Here is a 20871-nt window from a genome sequence, read left to right as displayed (position 1 = left end):
TTGCTACAATTGTTATCTACCGTGGACAAAACAGCCCCTACTGAGACTTGCATAGGGGGCTGTAACGTGGATACTAGGGAAGTTCGATCAAAAGCCTCCTCCATCTTAGCTAACCTTTGGTCGACCAAATCCAACCGTTTAAAGAGCGGCTCAAGAATGGTTGCTAGATTTTCCTCTAATAGTTTAATAAAATCCCTTTTGGTTAGAGAGCAGTTTATGATAGGGGGATCACTAGGGTGGTTGTCTATAGTTGGAGGGTTAGAACCACCAAGAACAGGAGCCTCAGTCAGGACTTTGGCAGGCATAGGTTTGTTTTTAATAGTACTGTACTAACCCGGAAGTCGATGTTCACTGCCTGTACTCGGGTTTGTCTACACGAAGGCACGAACAGGTAAGATGTAGTCAGTTTGTCAGTGGTAGATCTCAGAGCAAGAGACTTACAAACGGATGGAGTAATAGGTGATACTTCTTCTGCTTTTCTTTAGGTGTCTGGATACTCGCATTGAATTATTAGACTGAGGCGCTATGAATGAGACGCCTAAGTGATTAAGAACAGTAATATTTGGAAAAGGATGTGTTCAGGCTGACTTGATGGAGAGGTAAATAAACAAAAAATTCACTAGTACATGACTATTAGTTTGAATAATAGGTGATTTATTGGTACTAAAAAGATGATTATTGATTTGTCTAGAGTGGAAGTCTCGTTGATGTTTGGACAAATTTCATAAGTGGATAATACATGGTTGGATACTATATGCTTGATTCCTGCACGTACTTAGAGCTGAGACGTTGTTAATTACACTGCAGGGACGGATACTTTTAGAGGTAGGACTCTTATTGATAAAGTCATTGGTTGGTGTCTATTTGCATAATCTGTGTATTCTTGCCTCGTGTATCCCATTGATTCCAAATAATCATTCCCTACAATGATTTTCTTTTTTTTCTTTTGCATTTAATTTGAAACACAGGAAAGCGCTTGAGAAATCAAAGGTAGTGGCGCCAATATGACGCAAATACATTTCTCTTTCATCTACACATGGGTTATAGAAGTATAAAATGCACTTGGGTCCAGGCAAATAAGTTAGCACAGATCACAATAGTTTGTGCACTACTGGATTTCGAATTAAGGGAGCTAATTCCTTAAATTTAATAAATTGAAATGTCCTTTTTTATGTAATCGCTATTATCTATACTTGAAGAGAATTGTAAATGATTGTATGTATAGTTTTTGCTTTGCACAAACTGAAGTTTGATTAGTCCTATGCACATGGTTGTCATAAGTTGGGTATTATGGCAGCTTTATTAATGCCATACTGTATGATTACAAATATGTATTTTGTATCATTTCCAGCCCTGAAGAAACCGTAGGTTTTATCCCGACCACGGTGAAACGCGTTGGCATAAGGGATTGGAATTGGCATAAGGGATTGGAATTAATTAAAAGAAGACGACGACTAGAGTTCAATTGATTTGTGTTTGGATTGGTGTTCTTGATATTCTGATTGGTGTTGTATAAGTTGTGTGCTCCGTAAAGTTTAATTATAGACAGTGATGAGTATGACCCAACGTATCTAGTGTCATGATTGGCATTAGAACGCAGTTTTTTCATCACCGAGTTTGACCCGATTTACAGCTCCTGCTTGACCACAAGGAATACATATTAAACAAGCATTTACAATGCAATGGTCTCGGCATTGTTAAAGTTAGAGCTATTGGCATTGCTCATGACATTATTTTTGTTTATGTTGTTTTTAAAAGACTTAAAGAAACAGCATTGTTATTTACAATGTCAATTGCTTAATCACTCTCAAATGCTCCTGCAAGGGAAACGCTTTGTGTGCTCTTGCACTCCCCCCCACCCCTCCCACTTGTAGCGCGAGGCGCGCGCTTGTTTAAACTAACGATGTGTATATTCACAAAGCGCTTACAGGCTGTGAAGTCAAAGAGCTATGAACACCCACCTCTGCGGCCCCCTTCTCTTCCTAAATCCATTGTTTATTTTTTTGCAGGTTGATATAGCGCAACCTCTACCCGAAGGTATTGGAGCGCTTTAAATGACCACCAGTTACCTTACACAAGACACATTCATTTTTTATAAACACGGGAAGATTAAGATATCACAGGATGCTGAACCAAGGCCGACACTCGAACCCTGTGCGTCAGCTCCAAAGTCGGCTGCTCTAGCCCTAAGTCTACGTCCTCTGTTTGAATTATAGGACCCACTGACCTGCCTCTTGACCTCGACCACTTAGGAGACTTTGAAGGCGAATTTGTTTAAGTTCTCGTGTGCCCTGATCCATGCGTGAGCAGCTCACCGAGTTCATGTTTTTCGCTGTGCCTTCTAAGACTTGTAGCCCTACTTTTAACTCATTCTTACAGGAGAATTATAAATCTGAACCTGTAACAAAAATACAATCTGGGTAGGATTAACTACCCTCGCAAGGACCAAGGAAACTACACGACCCATCATGCATCTGAGCTCACACTCATCATGTAAACAGAACGCGTTGCCCTGAACAGTCAGAGGTTGTTAACTTTAATCTCCCCCTTCACAAGTACTCCCAAACGTTCCCTTCCCACCACAGCCGCACCACAATCACTATGTCTGCCAACTTCAGTGCTGAAAGGAGGTGCAGTAAAGTGGTAAGCTCAAAGATGCTAGATCTGCCGGAGAGAAAAGAACCAATGTATAGTGTATGCTAACATTGTGAATACAATCCTCGAGACAAATAAAAGCTAAGATAATACAATTATAGAGCATTTATTTCCCCCCTCCCCCGCCCCTTTCATGGTATCATCTAGATTGCTGTTGAACAGTGGAGGGAGTGAGTAGAATGTCCTTCACATTAGCAGCCTCAGAAGGATTAAAGGCTGTGTCACCTGCAGGGCTATTTTTATCGACCTCGGAAAGATGACATGCCTAATTTGAATTATGATATTTATTATCTCCTAGGCCACTCGAATGACGCAGAAAGGGATGACCAAACTAGGAGGCAAAAAAGGCAACTATGCAGTATAATGAGGCACTTTTTTATAGTATTGCTTCATTATTTTGTGGTTTTTTATACTTGCTAACACTTTCTGGCCAAAGATTTGACCTCATTGGTACCAGTTTAACAACCAAATACGGTCATAAATAACTGAAGGATGGATAACCAGTCAACCTTTGCGGGTGGCATTCTATTGTGCGGAAACAGGGGGTCGCCACATATTTAGTAACATTTGATGCGATTCAGCTAGACGCATTGTTTGGCTAAAATCTGCAGATACAGCAGTGGATGGATCAAGTGGCAAATGGGGCAAATCTATAATTATGTGGAAAACGCTGCGGCTGCAGAATCGCATAATTCAAGTGGCCCTGATTATATAGATCTCCGAAGGATGACAGGTTGAGTTTCACATATGGCTGTAAATATATCGACCTCGTAAGGATTGCGGCCTATATCTGCCCAATCATGACAGCCTGGGTTTAACGGTACTCTTTGCAGTAGGGTCCCAACACACTGAGCTGCCTTTAGAGGGGTGACCTATAGCGCCTTGCCCATCACACGAGGGCACTGAGGGAGGTGCCAAGACTTGAAGGTTCGCCACCGCAGCGCCTCATGAATAAGGCACAGCCTCCCAGCCTGGCAGAGTCTGGCGGCTCTTAAATTGCATCAGAAGCTTGTTAGCAAACAATAGAGCGCACAAGGGGCCGGGAGGGGCCGCGGGGGTGGAAATGGCGCTGTAATTGGATAGGGCGGATGCACTGTACTTAAAGGTAGGGGGGAGGATCCGTGTCAAGCACCGGTACTGTGCCATAGCTGAGAGCTCCGCAAGGCTAACTGCAGGGGAAGAAGAGTGCACCTGTGGCACCCCACACACTCACCTCGCACTCCCAGCTGGACCCGTGCGGACCCGGGGGTGCCAGGGCACCGCGCCCACTCTTCAGCGGATCCTTCGTTCTCCACCCGCTGCAGCTGAGGGTGCAGTGCACAGAGGAGCCAAGGGCGCATAAGGAGCGGCGTGGCAGGGACGGACCCTTGGACCTCCTTTCTGCAGCTCTGCCAGCACCGAGGACATCCTGGGGTACGGGGGACCCCAACAGTGCGGCTCCAGTGCAGGAGGATGCAGTCTTCCAAGATAAGGCTTAATATTGGAGCTTAGACCGTTCCCGGGGAATCCGGAACGTTGCACCGGAAGTTAAAGTGGTTTGCGCAAGATCACGTGGTTGGTGTCAAGTGGAGAAACCAGGATTTAAACGTGTTATGGTTTGTGACCTGAGTTGGAAACGTAAACATCAGAGCACACCTCACCACAAGCTCCAGGTTGCGAGGATAGGGCAGCGAGAGCCATGAACATCGCCGCCTTTCTCCGAGGCGAAGCAGAAATGCCTCGGAGAAACGCAGCGGCGGTTTCGGATTCGGGGCGTGTTTTTCTTTTCACTCCTCTTGCCATTGGCTGGAGGAGAGAAAAACACGCCTAGCGAAAAGTAGCGAAAAAACACGCCCCCAAATCCGAAAAGGACAGGGCTTGTTTTGCGAGACAAAGAGTCTTCGCCAATGGCTGGCCAGCATTTAAGAGGCCAGCCAATGGAGAAGAGGAGAGAAGAGGGGCGGGTTCAAGCCCCTCTTCTCCAAAACATTAAACATTAGAGGAATCTCAAAGCGTGGAATGGCAAGGCCGTATTCAGGAATGTTTCTGACTTTGTCGTGAAATCAGATGCAAGCAATTGGGGCTGGAAAGCTCGGCTGAACGATTTAGAGACAGGTGGAAGATGGTTAAAGGAGGAACAGTCACTTAACGTAAACTGTTAAGAAATATTGGCTGATCTGAATGCCTTAATGAGTTTCAGGAAATTACTGACAAATTCAAACACACTGATTTAATTAGACAATTTCACAGCAGTTTCCTATACAAAATCGATTGGGATTTGCGAGGTCAAAATCCTTGGCAGATTTGGAGAGACAAATTTGGTATTTTTGTTGGGAACACAAGATTGTGTTACGAGTGGAGTATATTCCAGGCCTTCAGAGTGTAAGGGCAGACAGGAACTCCAGATTTCTCCAGGTCTCCAGCGATTGGAAGGTTAGACCCGAGGTTTTCACTTTGATACAAGATTTGTGGGGGACGATTCAGGTAGACTTATTTGAATGCAGGTTAACTTATCAAGTACCAAGGTATTTCAGTTGGAGGCCAGATCGAGATGCAGCGGCTTTGGACGCTTTCCTACAGCAATGGGGCAGGAACAAGGCCTACGCTTCCCACCCTTCTCCATGATTCAGAGTATTGTGGAAAGTGAGGTTGGAGTTCTGCAGCATTATCCTAGCGGCTCCCTTTTGGAGGTCTCGGGTTTGGTTTCCAGGGGTGATGGAACTTGCAGTAGACATTCCAAGCCTGGTCCCAGTATCCTTGGCTTTTCTACAGGGTTCAGACTGACATGAACATCCTTTGGTTTTAGGGGAAGATGTTTGGAAGAGTTCAGGGGTTAAAGCAGATATTCCGGTCTTTCAGAAGTTAAGGGTTTACTGGATGAGTCATGGGCCCCAGAAACAAGGAAATAGTAAAGGGTTGTTTGGAGAAAATGGTGTTGTTGGTGAATGGAAAGGGACCCAGATCCATTTCAAGTTCCTGTACACCAGGTAGTCAATTATCTAGCTGATCTTTTTAACTCAGGACTTTCTTATAGGACAAATAATTGTTATAGATTTGGGATTTCTTCTGGACATGCGCTGGTTAATTTGGCAATTGGGAGTAATCCTTTAATAAGAAGAGTGATGAAGGGTGTGAGATTGAGGAGACCTCTAGGGCTCGTTATGAGTCCCTCTGGAATGTCAATTATATTTTTAAACTCTTTACTTTTTGGCCAGTCAGCTTAGATCTCTCTTAAACAAATATCCATGAGTTAGCAACCTTGCTATGTTTGATATCCTTTAGGAGAGTCTCAGACATCAACACTTTAGAGTTATCTAACAGATTCTATTGACCAGAAGGTTCACACTTTGACGTTTGGAAAATAAAACAATGTCAGATTCAGTCTTCTTTTTTCCATGCTTTGCCATGTTAAAAAAAGTATGTTTTACATGTTAATTCCCATAGGGAATCTGAACACGATCTCAGCTCAAACTGCTGGATGGAATTCCAAATTTGGCAGAAAGCTAGCTCTTGGTCCAGTAAGAGTGCTTTTTAGGACTCGCCTGACCCAGCGCTGGTCTGGCGAGACTTATTGAGAGGGCTCCAAAAAGTGCTAACAGGCCAACCTAGAGCTACAGTGCATGTGCGCGGGCGCCGCGCTTTCCCGTGATTACTTTCACTTTCGCGGCCGCACGGCCGCTTTGATGTTTGATCGTGATCGCGATCACTTTCGCGGAGGCACGGCCGCTTTCGCGGCCGCACGGCCGCTTTGCATAGCCAATAGGTCTCGCTTTTGGGACCTTATAAGTATTTAGTTATGCAACTGTTGCATGGCTAAACACTTATAAGGTCCCAAAGGCGAGACCTATTGGCTATGCCAATGCTTGTTGTTACTTGGTGTAAATCCATTCAGTAGTTTTAGTATTCTTGAAAGAACTCCAAATTTAGATATCTAGGGACTTGCATCCTCCGAGGATCTGACAGACCCCGTGCTGAAATTTGATTTGTTGCCAACATTTCAACCGAGTACCACAAAAAACATTTATTAAAAGGGAGGAGCAGGGTAGGAATACCCTGACCCCCCTAACTGTGGTTCTAGGCCCCCCCTGTGACCTTGACAGGGCCAAAGAGCACTATTTTACTTTTAATTTTTGCCGTAGGAATGCGACAATGGTACAAATCTATGACAAAAATGTATAATTAAAAAAACAAGCACAGGCTTCTGCACTTGTTTTTCATTAGGTCCCGGGGGCATTTATAAAAATAAAAAGTGCCCCATCCCCTCCACATAGCTTAATATGACTAATTAGTGGGTACCACGCAGACTCCTGTACCCCAGGGACCACCACCTCCGTGGAGCTGGCCTGTGAAAAGAGAAAGGGGGTGCTGCGTTTAGTCCACTGAGCCACCAGACACTGGTAGGCTCAGTGGAATGTACTTTTTAGTCTCGAAGTGCAGGGTTATGAGTAGTGGTGCACAAATGTGCATTGTGTTGTACATTGAGAGATGAAAAATGTGATGCTGTAGGCAGTGGTGCACAAATGTGCATTGTGTTGTACGCTGGGAAGTATTATGAAGTTCTTACTATTGGCTTTGACATGGCCTCATGTCATCATGAATTCTGACTCTGCCTTGCTTGAGCTTTTCTGCACGCACAGACAGGCCCCCAGAGTGTTTGCAATTTGTTTGGGTTAATCACGTTCAAGGTTTGTTTTGTGAGAGATTGTTTAAATGTACCCTGGAATGGTTTCGAAAGCTTTGTTAACCGCTTGCATGCTCATGACGAGCCCAGCTCATCATGAGGCACAGTGGAGCTGGGCTCGTTATAACGGCCGCGGCCCGCCCACGGGCGATTGATTCCCCGCCTGTGCGGGAGAATCAATCAGTGGGCGGGGTCGTGACGAGCACCGCGGCGCCGTGCGACCCCCCCCCCCCGCGCCGTGGTGGGATTACCACCGCGGCGAAGGGTTTAAGATAAAGGCTGGAACATGTGAGAATGTAGAGGACGTGGAAACTCCTCTTGCCCTGGAATGCTTGCATGGAAACTGGCCAGTTCCAGTAAGTTTCCTTGGCACAGAGGGAAAGACTCTTGAACCTTCTAGTGTGTTTTGAGATTATAAAGTCGGAGAATGTCAACAGTCAGCTTGGGAGTTCGCTTGTGGAGTAGACGTACAGTCACAAGAATCTGGATTGGAGTCCTGATCGCGAGTCCATTGACTGGCTGTTAACGGGCTCCTCCAGCTTGAGTTGGCAAGGATGTCGAGTTAACGATCAGGTGAGGTGATTTGTTTCTGACTAATGTCATTATGATACGTGGTTCTAGTGGCTGTGGTCATTTGAGGGGTTTTCTTTGTGATGTGTGAGTGAGTCAGAGTGCACATCTATAGTAATCATTTGATGTATTTAGTGTATATATCTTTCCTATTTCTCGCAGGATGTCCAGTATTATTTGCTGCTAGGTAATTCATTATTATTATTCATGCTTTCAACTGTTGCATTTAATATATATATTTTTCACGCTGCAGTACCTACACGAACAGGTGAATGTTGGGACCTATAGTCAGTCAAACTTAGGCTACAGCTGTCCTGGGTGGAGCGTGAACAGCTGATCTCCCGCCAATGGGAGCGCCGCAATAGTACAAAAGAGGGAGCAGTTACAACCCTGATGTATTTGGCATCTGACGAAGGCAAACCCGCCGAAATGCATTATGCCGCAATTCTGTTAATAAAGGACTCCCGAAGAAATCCCCATTGTGTCCTCGGATTACTTCAACAAGTGGTCGTGTGTGTGTGATAATATATTTATATATATATATAAATATATTATCTACTGGCGGTCGCCAGTAGATAGTTATAGTTAGGACCGTGTTTCCATAGGAAAGCCGCAACATTCTATTTGGAATAACTTTGGCGCCGATTGACGAATCCTCGCGAAATTCTCAAAATAGGTGGGGCGCTCCGCTCCTTCCCTGAAAGTCTCGGGGGAATTCGTCAAGCGGGGGCTGAGAAAAAGGGGGGGTCCCAAAACGCATTTTCCCCATAGGACCTTTAGTCCGAGCTACAGCCCTAACGGCTGAACAGAATTACTTGAAATTTGGCAGAGAGGTAGCTGAGCGCGATTCCGATTGGTTGTTAGATCTTAGTAAACATTCGAATCGGTCGAAACCAGGAAGTGTCGGCCGCCATTTTGTCTCTCGCACTCTGAGGGGGTGAAAAACAAAGGTGGAGAACGTGAAAAGGGGGCAGGGTGGACAGTTCCTGACCCCCTAGCCTTTGTCAGGAAAAATCGCGGAATGCGCGCAGCATACGCGCACGGCGTAAACGGAAAAATTCTGCGAACTTCGCGTAACGATTCCGCGACTACGCGTACCGTACGCGCACGGCAAAAAAATCCATTAAAAAAAATATTAAAATCTCCCAAAAAAAATTGCATTTAAAGAACCTTTGCAATTCACTGAAAAAACCATAGGGTTCACACACGTTATAGTTAGGAATTAGCATTTAAAAAACCTTGCAAATTCACTGAAAAAACCATAGGTTTCACACATGTTATAGTTAGCAGGACATTTCACTCGTGAAAAACCAATGAAATTCCCCCGTTATAGTTAGTGCAGGCAACTATAACTCACGCGACCGCAATCCTCTGCTGATGACGTCAGATATTACATCACTGATGACATATGTGTTTTTCTGAAAAAAAAATATTTGTAATATATGTATAGCTAAAAATAAAGGAAGAAGACATGGGTAAATAAGTGTCTAAATACAGTGATGTAATATCTGACGTCATCAGCAGAGGATTGTGGTCGCGTGAGTTATAGTTGCCTGCACTAACTATAATGGGGGAATTTCATTGGTTTTTCACGAGTGAAATTTCCTGCTAACTATAACATGTGTGAAACCTATGGTTTTTTCAGTGAATATATATATTACCTACTGGCGGTCGCCAGTAGGTAGTTATAGTTAGGACCACGTTTCCATAGGAAATCCGCAACATTCTATTTTGAATAACTTTGGCGCCGGTCGACGAATCCTCGCGAATTTTTCAAAATAGGTGGGGCGCTACGCTCCGCTCCTACCCTGAAAGTCTCGGGGGGATTCGTCAAACGGGGGCTGAGATAAAAGGGGGGTCCCAAAACGCGTTTTTCCCATGCATTTTTCCATAGGACCTTTAGACAGGGCTACAGCACGAACGGCTGAACAGAATTACTAGAAATTTGGCAGAGAGGTAGTCCTCAGGTCAAGGAAGTGCCTTTTGTAGGTTTGGTGTAAATCTGTTCAGTAGATTTTGAGAAAATAGCCTTTAAATCAATATATATATATCTGAGCCAGCTTACGGTGCGCTTACGGTACGCTTACCGTACGCGTACGGTGGCGTGCGCGAGCGCGATTCTGATTGGCTCTTAGATCTTAGTAAACATTCGAATCGGCCGAAACCAGGAAGCGGCGGCCGCCATTTTCTCTCTCGCACTGAGAGTGATTTCTAAAATATAAAGCCCAAAAACATGTAAAGGGGCTGTTTAGACAGCTTCCACACACATAGCCATGTTGAGGGAGTCCCCAAAGATCCCCCAAGGCCAAAAACGGAATTTTTATTTTTTCGTTAATTTCGCCGATTACGCTTACGGTAAAAAATTAAAAAAAAAAAAATATATCCACACTCTCTCCACCCCGTGTGCAATTGGTGCCCGCAGGGCCCCAATTGTGCATGGCTTATTAGAGAGGAGATAAACTAAAATATTAAAAAAAATAATAATAATAAAAAAAAATTATCCACACTCTCTCCACCCCGTGTGCAAATGGTGCCCGAAGGGCACCATTTGTGCATGGCTTATAAAATATACGAAAAATTAAAATATTACCTTTCAAAACGAAGTGCATCATATGTCCTCCATGTGCGCACGGTGCGCGAAGCGCATCGTGCGTACATGGCCCATCTAGCGTAACGTGGGCACGCGGTGCGCGTAGCGCACCGCGTGCCCACCGTGCGTGCACGGCACTAACTGCGTAAAGTGGGCGCGCGGTGCGCGAAGCGCAACGCGTGCTCACTGTGCACGCACGGTGCGCGAAGCGCACCGTGCGCGCACGGAACGAACTGCGTTAAGTGGGCGCGCACGCCACGAATGGCGTAAAGTAACTTAGCATTTAAAAAAACGTACAAATTCACTGAAAAAACCATAGGTTTCACACACGTTATAGTTAGGAATTAGCATTTAAAAAACCTTGCAAATTCACTGAAAAAACCATAGGTTTCACACATGTTATAGTTAGCGGAAATTTTACTGATAAAAAACCAATGAAATTCCCCCGTTATAGTTAGTGCAGGCAACTATAACTCACGCGACCGCAATCTTCTGCTGATGACATATGTGTCTTTATGAAAAAAAAATATTTGTAATATATGTATAGCTAAAAATGTATGGAAGAAGACATGGGCAAATAAGTGTCTAAATACAGTATTAGCATCCGCAGAGGATTGCGGTCGCGTGAGTTATAGTTGCCTGCACTAACTATAACGGGGGAATTTCATTGGTTTTTTATCAGTAAAATTTCCGCTAACTATAACATGTGTGAAACCTATGGTTTTTTCAGTGAATATATATATACATACATACACACATATATATACATATACATTTGAATGTTGTTAATTTGGCATCGGGAAAGCCTTTGTGTCAGAGAGCATTGCATAAATAAAACCCCAAGCCTCATTCCTAAAAGAGAGTCTTTGATGCGTTTCATTTTATAAAGTAAAACCCCTTTTCTAGGTGGTGTTGAGTTTTATGTCTTCTGCCTCATGGTGCTTGGGCCTTCGTGTAGGAGTGGTATTTTGAAGGCGAGGCAAGACATGCACCAACTGACAAACACACTCAGACACTCATTCACCCACACACAGACCCAGAGAGGCACACACACACACACCCTCCTAGCCCCACTCAGACTCACAGACCCACTTCGAGACTCGCACACCCACTCACTCATGCACCCACACACAGGCACTCCAACATCCACTTACACAGCCAAGTACACACCCATAGTCACTCACACACCCACACAGCCAGCAACAAATCCACTCACACATCCACTCAGCAGTGCCAGCTCCTCCGCTAAGGTGGAGCAGTGTCGCCAACACTGCTTTTGCAGCAGTGTAAAATAAGAAAATAAAATGATAATAGAAGTTATTTCTGATATTATCATTTTATTTCTAGTGTCAGCAAAGTTGGGCGGAGTGGTGCTGGGCTCCCATGACGTCCGGAAGGAGGAGTGGTTGTTGCACTCCAAAGTGTACATGACTGCTTGGACCTCTCCGGCTGACCAAATAGTCCTGCGTACTTTGCATGTTCCCCATCTGGCTGCAGTACACAGCCTGGTGGGGAACAAGCCCAGTCTCCCATTCCTTGCCTGAGCGACGAGCCACGGCACTCAGACCAATCACAAAGCTGCATTGCAGTGTTGTGATTGGCTTAGGGAAGGGAGCCTGTGTGCTTCCTGGTTCTGGCTGGAGAGACCACGAGGGACAACTGAGGAAAGAAATGCGGTGAGGAGGTAAGTGGTTCTTTTTTGTTTTAATTTTGTACCCTCGTCCCCCCCACTCTCGTTCTCTGCGAGCCGCTACTGCCACTCTGAGACCCATATAACCACTTACACACACACTCACCTACCTTTACAGCCACTCACACACCCCCTCTCAAAGATTACAGGTTACATTTAGGAAATAATTTAAAAATGTAGAAATTCACTGACAAAAAACAAAGGTTACAGGGAAGTTACATTTAGCCTCAGATTTTACTGGTAATGTAATTTGATGCCTTCAGTGAGAGGTTGCACTAAGTAGATACCAAAAGAGCACTTAGTTTCTATATTGATAGGACTAAGGAGTATAGTCTGGGCAACCATCTTTTTGCTGGCTGTGCCAGTGTCAACAAAGGGAAGGCAGTCCAGAAAAGGAAAATTTCATGATGGATTGCCCGCTATATCCAAATGTGTTACGCTTTGATCTTTGGGCTCATACTACAAGCCACTGAAGCGTTTCTGCATCAATATATCTGCAAGATGGCTATGTTAGCGTCCATCTACACTTTTTCCAGGAATTACTGCCTTGACTCACAGGTCTGTAGACAGGAGCATTTTGCATATGCGGTTTTTCGGGGGTTCCTGCTGTAAAATATACTCCTCAAACCCTCAGCCTTTTGGCAGGAACTACTTGTGTATCCATTCACAAGTGAGAAATCTGCAGTTAGAAAAAGCGATCAGAAGAACAAGTTACTTTCCTTCAGTAAAGCGCTTTACGGTGGACAGTATCTATTGGCAGATTCTTTACTGACCACCCTCCTCCCTGTTCTGTGGAGTGGACATTTAGGGTGCTAAGAAAGGCCCTCAGTTAGATTTAGCACACTATATATCCTAATGTGCAAGTTGCTCAGCATCTAACGGCGTCAAAGATATAGTGACAAACTGACATCAGCATGCATGGGTAGCTCCTATATGCGGCTCGGTGTCGTCATGTTAAGAGGTGGTGCGGAGTCAAAGTGGAGTCCAATGGAGTCACCTGGTGATGCACAAGGGCTAGTGTACGTTTCTGGATCTAGTCTGGCGCTCTAGAGGTTTCACAAGGTGAATAATAGGCAGTTAGATAGGGTACCCACTAGAAAGTGGCTTACTGAAGGAAAGAAATTTGCACTTTTCAATAATGCATTTTTGAAGGCTACTCTTTCAATTTGAGGAAGAAACTGTATTATGACAGGAACTGAGTTGTCAGTTTTTTTTCTTTTTACTTTACTCGCACTACGGTTCATTTAGGAGTTTCGCACAACAGTTCATTTGGGATTTAAAAATAAATCTTATCATCAAGATTATCATACCATAAAACAAGCAATGTTAGTCACAAACTTTTAGTCGGTTATGACATCTTCTACTTTACAATCCTTCGTTTTGCTTCATACCACCTGGAGTTTCACATTTGAAACTAGAAATAAATGGAAAACAAAACAAGGTATGTGCAACCTTCCAGGGAAAAGCATCTGTGTGTAATGTTTAGAGCCAGGAAGATAGCTGCAGATAGATACCTATGTAAAGTAACTGATTAAGCATACATTGAGATTTCATGCCAGGTCTTCACTCTGCCACCTGTGTAGGCAGCTTACACTGTCTACGAATAAGAGCCTTTTAACTCTGTCCTCCAGTGCCATCTTCTCAGGCTATCCATGTGTACCACTGACAGCTCTAGACACCGTCCGTGAGTGCCAGCACTTCATACTTCCCTATAATGTCAGTTTCTCACACATACTAGGAAGCGCTCACGTTTCCCCCGCCATGCCAGATTCCGACTTATCCCATACTATATAACGCATAGAGCCTATCTGATGCCAGCCAAAATAAACCAATATTTCGATCGCAATGACGCCAAATGTCCAAGGTGCGTTGCGATAGGCGGAGATTTACTACACATGCTGTGGTCCTGCACAGCTATCCAGTCATACTGGGGAACGGTCACGAGACGTCTAACCCGGGTACAGAACGTGCCCTGGACTGGACATGGGAGACATGCATATTAGGACTGTACCAAAGACCCAAAAAAATAGAGGGTGGCATCCCGCTACATAGACTATGGACTTATAGTGGCCAATTGATTGCTCACGCGACGCTGGAAATCCCCTGACCCCCCCAGGCATCGAAGGCATGGTTCCAATCACTTCTATGCTGGGCATAGGCGGAATGTATAGCGCTCCGTCGCAAGGACGCGGTGAGGTTGCGGAAGCAACCAATAGAGGCAGAGTGGGATACAATCTTAGCAGACTTTCGCACATCCTGGCAGAGATACTCAGAAGTGCTAGCAGATACACCCGAGAGTGGTGAGGGGTAGAAATTACCAAGGCAAATAGAGCACAAGAAACAGGGCAAGGGAAGCGATACCTGACCGGCGACGCTCGCACAGAGTTGTAGGCGAGGCACACCCCCTGACAGTAAACCGAGATTAAAATACATTGAGTCATATGGCAGGAACAGGCATTTAGGTTCACTCACAATAAAGTGATGTGGGTGGGAGGGTTTGTACGGCGATGCACAACAATAATAGACATGATGGCTGAAGTGGTGCACTAATATATTGATCTAGACCTGAAAGGAAGGGTAAATGTACGGATTTTGTTTTCCCCCCCGTTATACCAATGTTATGCTGAAAAATGTTGAAGATTTGCCCACCAAGACATCGATCCTGTTAACGCACTGGACACGACTCTGACACCAACAGTTGAGACGTATTATGCAGCAAATGTACTCAGAACAGTTTGAATGTATACATTGCACCGTGTTGCAGTTGTATGAAGTGCTGTGGACAAAAATTCCTTGCACTGCCCACTAGGACTAACTACTCATGCTGCACACGCCTTCTGCTTAAAAGTCCATGCTTCTTACTATGCAAATCAGCGCCATCTATTATCAACGCCAACCAATGCTAGCGCCTCAAACTGTCAACATTTCTTGCAGTGTCCATAGAACAGCTTACACTGTCCCAAATGCACCAGCCTCTCACACACTACCTCAAGCCCCAGCACCTGCAGTTCTAGAAAACACTAAACACTATTTGGGATGTGTACTGGGTCCTGGCCTCCAACTCAACTCTCACAAGTGGAAGGCGTTACCCAGGAAAGAACCCTTGGATCTGTGAAACCTACCAGGGCCTGTTGTCATTCTTTTATGAGAAAGAAGGGATAACAAATGAGCTGGAGTAAACTTTCATTTACAGAAACGGCTGCTTGCAGAAACTAGCCACATTCCCATCACTCCAGCCAGTACCTCTTTAACAAATGCTGATTAACGACCAAGCCAGTGCACACAATATAAAATAATATTAACGCCCCCGAGGGTGGGTTTTAGTGCAGCTGTACAGTGGAAGTGCAGGCCCAAACAGTGACTTTTTTTCTAATTATGACTTGAGCATCTCATTTGACAACACGACAGGCTTCTCATGTAGTATATACAACTGACTAAACGACTGCGATAAGCAACTTAAACCCAATAAAAGTATGGCTGCTAGGGTCACACCTGGCTGGAAGCTTTGTAAGGTGTTTTCTCCATCAGAGTAAGGAGCTGTTCCGCAAGTCACTTTGGAACCCATTATGAACACTAGCAGGTCATCGGTACCAAGAAGGTGGAACCGTGAGTCGGTTTCAAAGACTACCTTGGATCTCTTTTGATTTTTAGTGAGTTTGCGTGACGAGTGATTGATGTGTATGTCTGGGATTAGGGCATGGGCTTAGGATAATGAAATAGTTTAACATTATAAATATATTGTGCATCTGTTATCAATTGTGTAAAGAAATTATGTTAGTGTTTTTAGTATAAAAAAATAAAGGTTGGTTTGAGAAATATGGTGTCATACATCATTGTTAGATGATTTTTCTATTCAGAAGAAATGTAGGTTGAGTAGGAAGTTTTGAGATATTTATGTAGCCATTTTAAAGTGAATCACTACCAGAACAACAATAACAGCAAACTACAGAGGTCTTGGCCATAATCATTAAGGGCCACATGGATCAAAAAAGCATTTTGCGTTTACCAAATAGAAATTGTTACCGAATCGCTATTTGGTTATCGCAAAATGCTATGTATGTAGGAATCGCCAAAGATTTAGCAATTCCTTAATATTACCAAATAGCTATTCGGTAAATAGGAAATGGCTATTAGGTAATACTACTCCATTCGTTCCTATGGGCCTAAAGGAAACATAGGTGCAAATGGTTTTGCATTAGCTAATTTGTGATTACCTAATTGGTAATCATAAATTAGGTAATGCAAATCAAAGGGTACCCGGTGGCCATGTAGCGCACACATGCCAGTTTGAAAAATGCATTTTTCCAAAAATTTGCACATGGTTACCATCGACTTGGAGTCGATGGTAATAGCATTTCCCTAAATGCACAGTTTACATTTAGAAAATGCTTGGTACATGTTCTAAGGAAATCGGAAATTGAGATTCACTATTTTTAGTCACAATTTTAGGTAATTGCTATTTTTGTGATTACCTAACCTTGCGACGACAAAGCCTTTCATACTTCTTGAAAGGTTATTTTGCATTCGTTAATGGCCAAAATGACCAATTCGCACAGTTTGCAAATGTAAAATTGTTTGATACATTTGCCCGTAAATAAGGTGGAGCTTCAGTCAATAGATCTTTTACATCCTGACTTCTAGGGTACACAGCTGGGTTTATCCCATGTGTTCATTGCACAATTATTGCACTCATTCTTATTCTACTCCCCCATTCAGAGCGTAGTGCGCTCCAGCATCTAGTTATGGTCTGTGTAGTAGCTGTGTCTACACTTCCCATTTTAGAGGAAGTGGGAACATAAAATCCCTTTATTTTTTTAATACAGATGAACACTTACCTTACTCCATTTGGCCTCCGCCTGAGACTCTGAACTTCTTTTGCTTCCTCTAGTTTTAATCTATTGAAGAAAGTAAACGTAATTTAATTTTTAAAGAGCCAAGTTTTTCGCTGACGAGACAGTCTTTGCAATGAAAGCGTCATGAAACGAAGCAAAGCCAGCCAAAGCTTAATAAGTTCCAAGACAGGATGAAATAAAAATGAGAAGAAAAAAAACCTCAGTTGTACACCTAGATACTACAGCAGTCCAAAGGATTCCTCTGCATTACCACCTGTCAAAATAATTCCTCAGTATGCATCATCCACCCACCAAGCCCCATTCCTCATAATCAGGCTGCTGACAGCAACAGCTCATGGTTTTCGCCATTGCTAAGGCGCAAGTCTGACATCAGGGACAACAGCTAAAAGTGGCCCTTACCAACAGTAGAGCGAAGCCACACATATTTACAGGCCAATAGGTGAACCCTATATAGCTTACAGTTTTACTGTGTTGAGTGTAGGTTTTACAATAGTATGTCAGTTCAGACGCAATTTAACATGAGCCATTGTCACCCAATTCAATTGTATTCAATTTTTAAAAATTGAAATTTGAAGCTCCAGGTTGCCAACATATTTCCACCATAGGAACATCAGCCGAAGGAGATGTCTTACTGGCTATGGATGGTGTACCAGATTGTGGGATAGGTCAGTTAGCCAAGATCCCCTCCATAGAGAGGAGTGTGATGTAGCTAATCTCAGCAGCCAATGAGGCAAGGAGTGGAATGTTGCGTTGATAGGTAGAATGTAAAAACACACATAGGAAGGCTGCAAAAATGAAATTCTGTATGGAGCTGAATTCTGCACAAAGGAATGCTTAATGGGGGAAACGCTACACTGAGAACCTTACATGTAGCAAACAGCTATGGGGAGTAAGTGTTGATGTAAAGTAGTGAGGAATGTTATGGAATATTGCTGGAATGTGTAATGTTCTAATGAGAGAAATGTTACACAGAGATATATGTTACATGGAGGGTGATGTTGATGAATGATAGACACATGGGCACCCGGTGATATGAATTCCACACCCCTGTGTACTCTTGTGCCTAAAGTAGCCATTTGGTGACTTCAAGTAAATGATAAAACTTCTTAAATAAACAACATTTCTATTCAAAGATGGATCCTACTTTCATCTAGTGCTTAGGTTTTTTCCAAAACAAAATAAACAACTAATGTGAAAGATGGATCCTAAAGTGAAGGTTGGAATAAGTAAGGCTGGCTGCCTTGAATGAGATTTTTCAGGCTACAGGAAGCCAAAGCAAAGCATGCCGTGCAGACGTGATGCGGCTTTGGAACTAGATGTGGGAAAGCAGCCTGTAAAATTCTGGATCTGGTGGAGTCTGAGCACTTGATATTTAGGCCGGAGCTAGATGTAAATTACACTGGCATAATCTTCGTAATTTGGGACTATTGCGTTATGCAGACTACCTGAAATTATGCCGCTTCATGTAATCAAAACTATACAAAGGGATAGGGCTCCTAAAGTCAGTAAGGCTGAGCCATCAGAAAATTATACCAAACAAACAAAGCCAAAACTGACGGATCCTTTTCAATTCAAATTCATTTGTGGCCGCTTTAATCAATAACAGAAGTCACCATTTATTTTTTATATTTTGTAAAGACATCATACAAAATGCTTTTTTTGTCACACACAAAAGATGTAAAATTGAATCACAAACATTCTTCCCTCCCTCCGACATAAATGAAAACACAACAGTGGATACAGACACAATTTAAGCAAAGAAATAAAAATGTACATAACGATGAAACAAAAATACAAAATGTCAGTTCATATTTTTTTAAGACCAAAACAAGAGCTCAGGAATAGTCACAGTGCACCCCTGAAAAAGCATAACTTCTGAACCGAGGTTTTAGTTTTTACACAAACTGTTAACAATAAATGATTCCCTGGATTACAGTATCACTCTTATAAAGAAATATTTTTTAACACAGTAGGCGCACGAATGATGGTCAACGCGTTTCAAACGCACTGAATCATCTTTTATGGAGTTCGCTAATGTTTATTCCCACTTTGGTCTGCAAAGAATCACCTTCCAAACTGTCTCTAGACCTCTTCAGTGATTGCTCATTCAATTTGAGTGACTACACATTCAGGCGTTAAATGTTTTCAGTGGTTGATAGTCACTTGCACCCAGCTCTCTACATAAACTTCTCATTTTTTTAAGCAGATGACACAAGGATACACTTTTTGCTGCAGAAGGATGTACAAGGATACATTTATGCTAAAACTGAGCATGCCCCTCGAATGATCTTTTATGATCCCTTATTGGTGGCACTTGGGGGAACCTTTGAAGGCTCACATTAGATCATCCTTTACTAAACACAATAGCCAATATAATTCAATCTATTCACAGAGAACCTGCATTTCTCCCTCCTAAGCGTCATTTCATAAAAAATTCCCTCCAATGTTGTTTTTAGATCTCATCTAGGCAGCGCATGGGCGCTGTCTCTTCGAGACATGCTGTATCTGCAATATGGACTTACAGCAAGCCCATCTTTTTCATTGGTTCATTAAACTGTCATTTGTAAATGCTGGCTTTCGATTAATGAATACGCTTAGTAGTCCCTCCTTTTGAACTTTTGTATCCTCCCATGAGGACTGCCCCTGTTACATGTGCTCTTACTCTTCAGGTTATTTAGGATACTTGGATACTTTGAGAGCACAATTTTCTGGTTGGCCTGCCACTGCTCGTGTTGGTGTTCTGTATACTCCTTCCGGCTTCATGAAACATTTGCAGTCGCTTGCTGCTTCATTTGCTGTGCTTTTTGCCTGTCTTTGGTGTTTTAGCTTCACCATCACTTAATCTCCCTGTGCCAGTCAACCCCCCTCAATTGCCTCACAAAACTGCTTGCCTGCCCCCACCACCCCTCAGAGGTCGCTGCTTGTTTTTATGTATTCACCGCTCTCTACCCAGACCGCCGCAGAGCCTGCTTTCCAGCCTGCCTCATCTGCTCTCAGGCCCCAGCTCCTTACCCCTCCCCTCTCAGCTCCGACTCCTGTCCGGGTCTTGCTCTCCACTTTCACTTACCTTTTTTCCAAATCTGTCCATCCCTCCCTCCCCCTTGGTCTGAACCAGACCAGGCTGGATTATTTGCCCCCCGAAACCCGACAAAGGGTTGTTCTCCCACAGCATGTGTCCAACTCTACAGCTGACAGACAAGAGCCATGCCACAATTTCATGGAATTCTAGTGCCGCGGGGTCAGAGGTAAGCGAAGAGCTTCAGATCACACTCTACTAGAAAACACAGAACAACATGGTACCCCGCAACTATAATCAGCCACCAGCCCAGGCACAATAACACTGCAATAGCGCACCAACAATTAACATACTGTGCTACATTAGCGAGCCCTGGCTCACTCAGATGCCCGCAACACTAATCATCCACCTAAATGCGTGAAACACCACTAGAACCTATAAAACAATTAAAAACAAACCTTGGTCCAAACAGCAGCAGATAAAGTACACTCACCCTAAACATGATCCAGCTCAACACAGCAACAGGTCCTATGCATGTGAGTGAAAAACAGTACAACACAATTGCTGTTGCTCAAAGATGAAGACACTGGTGTCCTTGTTAGGGATGTTTGCTTTAATGGTGTTGCTCAACAGGCCAGCCAACACGTGTTTCGTCAGTGGGTTTGTTAAACCCTTGACTTCTTCAGGGCAAGTAGGTTCTTAGAACTTAAAACCGGTGATAATTCTGGCCCGGTGGGTCATAAATAATTCACAATGATGGGGTGTGAGTCTTTGTCTTTTTCCGTAAATTGATTCTCAATTTGTGGTTTCAGAGCGTAATTCATAGCTCAGTCACGT

At 43.6% G+C, this 20871-nt stretch overlaps 1 protein-coding gene across 1 annotated transcript in view; it reads right to left on the bottom strand.

Moving 5' to 3' along the window:
- Positions 1-20871, bottom strand: part of C1_2H9orf78 (chromosome 1_2 C9orf78 homolog) — a 109705-nt gene that overhangs the window by 61004 nt on the left and 27830 nt on the right. The window contains exon 2 of the mRNA XM_085613996.1: positions 17001-17060. Within this exon, the coding sequence (XP_085470122.1) occupies positions 17001-17060 (60 nt within the window). The remainder of the gene's footprint in view (positions 1-17000; positions 17061-20871) is intronic.

Source organism: Triturus cristatus, chromosome 1_2 (genome assembly GCF_964204655.1).
Source record: "Triturus cristatus chromosome 1_2, aTriCri1.1, whole genome shotgun sequence".
Classification (NCBI taxonomy): domain Eukaryota; kingdom Metazoa; phylum Chordata; class Amphibia; order Caudata; family Salamandridae; genus Triturus; species Triturus cristatus.
Note: the sequence above shows the minus strand (reverse complement) of the source record. Positions and strands in the feature narration are given on the sequence as shown.